Raw genomic sequence first — 8718 nt, forward strand, 5'->3', positions numbered from 1 at the left:
AGTGTGAGGGATTGCTGAAGAGTCAATGAGTCGATGCAATCGACTGGTTTTCCTTTCATAGAGAACTTTGAATCAATCTGACTGGATGATCTGGTGAACTGTAGAGGCTTGACATGTCACGTGTTGTAAATTGACCCAATAGAAATAAACTGAATTAATGCTAGCTGTTCAGGACGGTTTAGGACCTGTAATGGCGGCAGCCTGTTTACCCACCAAAGGCCTTTGGAGCCTGGTGAGACTTCACAGCGCCTCTAGACAGATTGTTAGAAGGGTAGCCGTCAAAGATCCATCTCGCTGTAAGCCACGTCTTTGATAAATGCTATAAGAGATGACTAAAGGCTGTGGCTGAGCCATTTTTTCTAATTTAATAAATAAATAAATACTGGTATATTATATCTAATAAGTAAATTTCTCTGTAAAGTAAATTATACATTTTAGCTCATGTTTTACTTTATTCTTTTTTTACTTCAATATTTATTTATTTAATCCAAGGTTTCAGCTCCCAAGCAAACACAACCATTCAAACTCATTTTAAAGATGATGATTATTCATAACAGACTTCACTGAAGCGGGAGGAAGCAAAGTGGGTCTTTGTTTGCATTCGAGCTGGAATGGTGGACTTAAGATTTCAGCTTTCAAAAACCTCCAATGCAGCAATAGAGTTGATTCCTTCCCGCTATCATCGCAGCCCCAACCCCTTTACAGGGAAACAGAAGACCTCACCTGTTCAGCCAGGCCAACAATTCCCTCTAACGACCCCCCTTTCAGAGACATAGACAGGTATGGGGCATTGCAGGCCAACTATTCCCTCTAACGACCCCCCTTTCAGAGACATAGACAGGTATGGGGCATTGCAGGCTAACAAAGAAGCCAAACGGCCCCCATTCCAAAGAGGGGGGACCCGTTCATCCGTTTCTATTTGCATGTTTTATAAACATAAACCAGGCTTTGTTGGGCTGCTGGATAAAACCTGGAACTAAACGCTATTTCTGACATTTTGAATTAAAAATCTTCCTGGATGGAAGAGAAACGTCTTCAAACTTAGAAACAAAGTCCAGTGGATTGATTTTAACTTTTTTGGAATGACTCTGACCTGAATGGCTGAGAATCTTCACCAGCAGATTCCTTCTACTGTTTCACTATGTATTTAATTCCTAATTAAACAGCTGTGCAATCCTATAAGATGGAGCTGTGGGGTTACTTTCTGTTTCTCTGCGCATCAGACTGTTGGTACTTCTACTTTGGTAAGAATCTTTTGACTGTGTCCATCATACCGATTGTCTCCGAAGTGAGAAAGTCCTGAAAGGAGCAGAAAACTCTCCTTATAAACTCATGGTGTTCACTGATAGTAAGCGTCTATAAACTAGCAGCCGAATGGCAGCCCACTTCCCTCCAACTCCCAGCAGAATCCCCTCCAACTTTCAGCCACTGGAGTGACTCTCTCTTGCATATTATTATACTCTGACTCCACCCTTTCACTGAATTACAGCGTCTGACCAGGAGATGGCGCTTCTCTCTAGATCTAAATGTCCACAAATCATGACAGAAAGAATATTTTAGTGCAAAGATTGATGTTTAAAAAGGAATTGAAGGGGATCAACTAAGGACCCATAAAGGAAAGGGATACATTTTTGAATGGCTACTACTGTATGACACAATCTAGCTGTTAATATCTGGTGGATTTCTGGAGAAGAAAATTAACTTTTCAGGCCCGAAATCTGGGTGTAGAGATGGACCTGAACCTTCAGAGGGGCGTTCACTTTCACTGTAATGCAGATCTTTAGCCAGCAGATGGCAGCAAAGCTGTAAGAAAAAATCTGAAGCTCTCGAGTTTCTTGACTTTCAGTTCAAATCAAATCATGTGTTCACTGCTGTGTGATGAGCTGGTGATGTGCTTCTCTATTCACTCTATGAACATCTTTATGTTCCTGTTAAAAACAATAGTTTTATATTTCCTTATTTCCTTCCTCATGTTCGTATGGTAGGTCTGATTCTTTGGCCCTTGGGAATAATAAAGGTGATTGGATAAAACAGGGTTCGTGGTTACTGCAGCTTACCAGTTGTTTACTTGCAAAAGGGTGAGACTTGTTTGTGCAGCGATCTGCCTCTTCTCGTCTTCTGTTGGGTATGGGTGCTGAAAAAAAGAAGAAGCAGCATCTCAGTTTTTCTCCACTTTCATTTTATTGTTGTTAACAAAAGTTGCCTGTTCCTGTTAAAAAACAAGCAAATCTTCCCTCTTCATTTGTGGTCTTTGTCTCCTTATTTCCTCTGATTTTACAACAGCTACCGATGGTGGCTGATGTTTAACCTCACCATGAGATGCTGGAAGAGCCAGGATCGCATGATGTTGGTGGCGTGTTTGGGAAGGACCCCTCGCTTGTTCTTTGACTTCTTGTCTTCACTGTCCAGAAGAGATGCCAAGTCCACATTTACCTTTCCAAAAGGCAAGAAGGGAGGAGGGAGCATGAAGGGGGAGGAAAAAAGGCAAAAATTGGTAAGACTTAGTTATTGTTGCCACGGAAACAAAGGGAGACTACCAATTACCTTTCATTTTTTCAGTAGCAAGGGCAGAAACACCTTCTAAAGTGTCACCATGGTAACTGAATTTGAGTAATGATACTTAAAATATAAAATAGCAGAGGAGCCAACGCGTCTGTTCTTTGCTCGGTGCCTTAGATTAGGAGTTAAAAGAGCCCAGGGTCAGGCCTCCAGTTAAGATTTAACTGCATGGTGCTGAATTAGTTAGAGCGAGCAGAGAAGGGGAAGCGCCGTCTGCACGCCGTGGTCCGTTTGACCAAAGCCTAAATCATTATTCTGATCTGGAGTGTGAAGGAAAGACAAAGAGAAGGTCTGAGAGACTTTGCAGACGTTACAAACCCAGTTTTAACGTCTTTTCAATGATCCGAAAATGACGGCTTTTCACCTTTGGCTTTTAACACATCGTTTGGATGTAAATCATGTTGGTTTTTTAACCAATTTCTGCTCATTGGACGGATCCTTTTCTTATTTTATGAACTTCTCCTGTTTTAGGTCGGATGGAGTCACTTAATTAAATCATTAAATAAAGGCTTTGGATTTATCGCGGGATCCTCAGTGGAGCCGTGGGTAGCACTGCTGCCTTGCAGCAAGAAGGTTCCAGGTTCAATTCCAGGCCTGGTGGTCTTTCTGCATGGAGTTAGCATGTTCTCCCTGAGCATGTGTGGGTTCTCTCTGGGTACTCTGGACCTGGACCCTGCCTCAGACAGCTGGAGACACCAGAGCCCCTCAGCAGGGATAAAGTGTGACAGATAATGGATGGATGGATAACTTTGGATTTATTTTCAGAAAATATCTGGCTAGTAGTTTAGTTCTGGGATAACAGACAGGCTGGTCGGCCCGTTGATCACAGACACTTTTCATGCTCCTCGTATCCAAATTGTCAGTTAATCAAGTTCTACATATGTTTTAATTAAAACTGTTATTTTTTTTCTTTAAAGAAGTCAAAAATACGTAATATTCAGAATTATGAAGGTACATTGAGCTAATATTCTGAAGAATAGCTTTATTTTACTTTTTGTCCATGATATTTATTTAGCTCCTAATTATTATTTTGTTACTTTTTTAATCCATTGTAAGGCATTTTTCATTTTGTTACATTTTACAGCCTGAAAATCACATTTTCAAAATAAGATCTTAATAAAACTGGACAACATCTTCATTTAGTAAATATTTTAAATAAGAAACTATTCCCCTGTTTCTGCTTCATGCTTTCCTTTGCCCCCCCTGAAAAGACGCCGCCCCACAAGCCACAGCTTTTATACCTTATTTGTATATTATTTTTCTTTGCAAAAATAAATTGTTATATTTGGAAGATCGAAGAATACAGCCGACAGTGACTGTCTGTTTTATTACCTCAGTGCCTCTAGTGGCTAAATAAAGTATTACAAGAACAAACAGAAAAACTTGCCTTTGATTTTTTATTTTTTTACTTGCATTTCAGGGCCTAAAATATAATACCAAAAAAAAAAAAAAAACTTTTCCAGATTTTTTTTCTCTCTTGCCTTTCAGGGCTTCCGTAGTTTCTAAACTAAACAGAGGTTAATTATTTTTCCAAACAATGAAAAGAAAAACCTTTTATTTCAGCAGTCAGGATGTGCAGCTGAATAAACCTTGAGAATCATATATATGTTCAGGCAGGTTTTAGTATTAAAACTCTTGGTGCTAATGGCTACAGTTTGATAGTGCAGCTATAGCTGTGACACAAGATGAAACTCATTAGAGTTGCAGTTATGCTTCACTCGTATAGCCCCCCCCCATCCCCCAGCCCAGGACACGTATGCGTTGCAGGGCAGAGGGAGGCTGAGTTAATTGGCGGCGCTGAGCTGCAGAGTGTGATTACCCGGGGCTTGTCTGCAGAGCAGCTACAGGGCGCTGTTCAATTCCCAGCACTAATGTAGCAGTCAGCCTTGGCAGGGTTGATGTTACCCAGTGGGCTCTTTTCTAACAGTCAGACACAGAATTACCTGAGTGAAGCAATCCCAGCCAGCTCTGCAGCAGGAACCACGCTGCTGCTCCAGCTTTGCAGATGAACACCGTAAGTTTAGACTCATTTTATTCTCATGCAAACAGACACGAAACACTGGAACTTTATTCCCTGCTCCACATTATTAGCCCTTGATCTTTTCTCATCTAAAAAACCACAAACATGAAGGAATCTAACTTCAGAGATCTACAAACAGGAGTTTATTCCTGAGCAATGGAATTTATTTCACACGTAAACCTCAGAAAATAAATATATTAACATTAAGCCACTGAATCCCGACCTGTCCTGGTGAAGGGCTTCACCACGGTATGATAGCCGACCCCCCCACTCCCACCCCCCTATTAGGGAACGTTTCTTCTTAGACGAGTTCATCATTCAGCTTTTAAATGGTGGATAAAAAGTTCAGTTTTAACAAAAAATGTCAAAATTTCTACATTTTTTCATTAATCCTCCTGAGATGCAAACTTTGCACTCTGCAGGAAACGTTCTCTGAATCAACTAATGAGGGGCAGAAAGGATTATTCTATTCTATTCTATTCTATTCTATTCTATTCTATTCTATTCTATTCTATTCTATCTATTCTATCATCTGAAAATATGTTCTGTTCTATTCCATTCTAGTCTTTTTTATTACAATCTATTCGATTCAATTTTTTTATTCTATTCTATTTTTCTTTTCTAATCTGTTCTATTCTGATTCCTTCTCTTCGACTCTCTTTATTTCAATTCAATCCTATTCTATTCTAATCTAGTCTATCCTGTTCTATTCCCTTCTAATAATTTCTATTCTAATCTAAAATATTACAATCTATTCTATTTTATTCAATTCAATTCAATTCAATTCTATTCAATTCTATTCAATTCTATTCTATTCTATTCTATTCTATTCTATTCTATTCTGTGTGTGTCTGCTGTGTCCGGCTTTTCAGTCCGTTCTGTTGTTCTTCTGTGTTATTAATCTCTCAGCTTCATCTGCAGAGATTAAATTTCTCTGATCTTGATTTATTTGCAAACTTCTGAAGGCTGTTGGCTCTATTGGCTTTCATTTTCTAGACCAGGGTGATTGAGTCAATACAAAAGCATGCCGCACCTTTCAGGTATTATTTGTAAAAAATTAAAAAGTTTGTATTAATTGTATTACTTTGTTCGGCCATATAATCAAACTGAAAGGTTAAATCATTTGTTTTTTATCAGTCAGTTTTCACATGGAGGAAATGATGCATCTGCAGCAAAATGCTCTTCCTGCTTCTCCTATAATAACTTCCTCTGCAGACTCGGCACGGCAATAATGCGTTATATTTCCATCATCTATAGCTTCTATAGCGTCCAGAGCTGAATTTATTCCTGACAGGAGCGTAATGTCTTTTATGATCCTGCCTGATAAACAGAAGGAGAATAAACAATTTCCATTTGTTTGGCAGCAGGGGGCCCATTCAGGTGGAGGAAGGAGGGCGAGTGTGTGTGTGCGTGGGGGGGGCGGGTTAGTGAAATATAAAGAGACACATTTTAAAGTCAAACTGTAAAGCAGTGGGGGGTCTGACAAAGCATCATCATGCACATGGATTACCTGGGAGTTCTGAATCTGGATGCTTCCTGGAGGTAGCGCCTGCGTTAACACTTGTCCTTGTGATGTCACCATGGCAACCGGCTGGTACAAGGTCCCACCTGAGGGGATAATTTGCCACCGTGAGTATCAAGTGGCCTAAACAGCTGCTGGAAGCCCCGTCCCGCTTTTAAAGCGCTTGTCAGCCTGGCAATCAAAAAGCAGGCGAACAGGAAGGCGAGCGATTCAATCCGAGGCGCTTTAACGTCCTTTAACCCCGACCAAACAAGACGGAGGGGGTGAAGAGCTGTTTGGCTCCTGGCTTAATTAGCCTCGATCAAGGGACTCTTATCACAGTCTGTTTGAGCTCCGCCGTGCGCCGTGATCAAAGGCGAACGCATCGATTTTTTGGGGGGTTAAAAGGGATTTCCAGAGGGCAAGATTAACATTTCACTGTACAAGCCTGACATTATAGGAAGCAAGCAGCAAGCCGAGCTCCCGCTGCAGCATACACACACATTAAAGTTATGGCTGCAATAAAAGGGATGCTGGTTGCACTGATTGCTGCTCATTAGAAGCCCGTATGTACTTGATCGTATCGATTTGTATGCAGGCTTACAGCAGCAAACTTAATTTATTCCAAACAAGTCATCTGCAGATGATTCTACACAGCTCTGTGCATATCTGCTAATCAAGCATTCCCTTAAATGCCTCTTAGTTTTCTCACTAAGACATAAACAGGGCTGCCTCACTGCAAAAGATTGAAATCTAAATGAGACTTTTTTGTTAAAATAAGTGCATTTGTCCGTGAATTAAGGGGATAAGTGAGAATTTACATTTTTGGTCTGACTTCAAGTGCAAATTATCAAATTATTTTATTTTAAGAGGAAAAATACTCTTTCTATTTGCAAATCATCTTATTTCGCTGCTCAAATTAAGGAGAAATACATTTGATTTAAGAATTTTTAATTTATTTCTAGATTGTTTTTTGCAGTGCAGCAGGAGTGGAGGAAAAAGAACTTTTACACTGCAAAAACGATCTAGAAATAACTTAAATGTCTTAAATTAAGTAATTAAATAAGATGATCTGCTGTTGAAATTATTATTTTTACTCTTAAAATACGATAATTAGATAATATGCATTTGTAATAAGACAATGCAAACGCTTTTTCTTTCTTCTTGCATCGGCAAAATGTCTCACCTCCTTAATTCAAGAAAAAAAAATATTTTTAGGGAAAAAATGATTTTGTTGTTATTAGCTTTGTGCAAAGCTAATGTTTGTAGCATTTTAATGACAAATATGTCATGTTTTCTGCAGATCGCCTCAAACTGAGTTCACCTTTTCTAACTTTAATGGTTCAGATCATCAAACAAAACAAAATGATTTGATTCATGAAGGAAACCTTTTTAATCTTTTTAAGCTTTAGTCAGTTTGGATCTTTTCTAATAAAACATTGTTGGGTTTTTTATTGAACACAGAAGACAAAGCGTCGTACATCAGCGGTACCTCGTAGAACATGTGTTTCCTTAACAAGCCTGCAGGTGGTGCTACTTTAGCTTCCAGCTAATAACTGACCATAACATTTCTAAAGAGGTGAATTGATTGATAAACTAGCAGCGGTGGAAAGTAACAAAGTTCATTTACTTGATTACTTTACCTAAGTCCTTTTTTGAGTATCTTTACTTTATAGAGGCTTTTTTAGTGTCTGTGTTTCCAGGAAGCTGCTAGTTCTTTCATTTCTTATCTTAAATACAAAATATTTAGATATTTTTGGTACCATTTTGATATAATTCCTGCTCTAAGTGGGTCGCTCTGTCAGCTAAAGGCAGATTTTTTTCTATAATCCAGGTAACAATTGATTCGTAGATAAGTTGATGTTTAGGTAAATAATCGATCACAATTAACTAAGTATTTTCAAAAGCGAGAACTTCAATACTTTAACCTGAGTAGATTATTGACTGAGTAACTTTTCCTTGTAGTTGAGTAAGATTTGACTATGAGTATCAAAACTATGGGGCCAAAATTGTTGCTTTATTATTTACAAATGTGTGTGGAGAGTTGTGTATCTGTATCTCCATTTGTGCGTGAGCAGGGGGATTTGAAAATGTGTAAATAAATCTGTAAATGTGTGAGGAGATTTGTGTGTCTGTACAACAATCTGCAAATGTGTAAAACTACTTGTGTGTGTGTAATATGTTTTGCAAATGTGTAAAAAATCCACAAATCTGTATTCAGATCTGCAAATGTGTACTGAGATTTGCAAATGTGTAAAAAATCCACAAATCTGTATTCAGATCTACAAATATGTAGTAAGATTTGCAAATGTGTAGAACAACCTGTAAGCACACAGAGACACTGTGTCCGAAGTATTTTCGATTCAACACCCAGAAATACAGACACATCATTGGTTACAAGTCCAGCGGTTTCTCCGTTGGCTCTCTTTACACACGTGATTTTTGCTACACTTCTGCCGTGTGAGATGCACAAATGTGTAAAAGGATTTGTATCTGTAATATCTGGATTTGCTGCCGTGAGCGCAGCCTCACAGGCTGCCTCTTCCTTTTTTTTCCCCGCTGCAGGAGTTGACTTGACAAGGAAAAATGGCTGCTAACAGCGAGATGGTTCGAACGTTTGCAGAGACAAATAATCCAT

The 8718-nt window shown here is 39.0% G+C and overlaps 1 protein-coding gene across 4 annotated transcripts in view; it reads right to left on the reverse strand.

Annotated features, from left to right (window-relative positions):
- Positions 1-8718, reverse strand: part of pknox2 (PBX/knotted 1 homeobox 2) — an 85462-nt gene that overhangs the window by 5850 nt on the left and 70894 nt on the right. For all 4 annotated transcript variants that reach the window (XM_015388823.1, XM_015388821.1, XM_015388822.1 and 1 more), the window contains exons 7-9: positions 6090-6187; positions 2314-2433; positions 2058-2134 (exon numbers count right to left, since the gene is read on the reverse strand). In XM_015388823.1, the coding sequence (XP_015244309.1) occupies positions 2058-2134; positions 2314-2433; positions 6090-6187 (295 nt within the window). The remainder of the gene's footprint in view (positions 1-2057; positions 2135-2313; positions 2434-6089; positions 6188-8718) is intronic.

The sequence above is a fragment of the Cyprinodon variegatus genome, unplaced genomic scaffold (assembly GCF_000732505.1).
Source record: "Cyprinodon variegatus isolate N-32 unplaced genomic scaffold, C_variegatus-1.0 Scaffold437, whole genome shotgun sequence".
Lineage (NCBI taxonomy): Eukaryota > Metazoa > Chordata > Actinopteri > Cyprinodontiformes > Cyprinodontidae > Cyprinodon > Cyprinodon variegatus.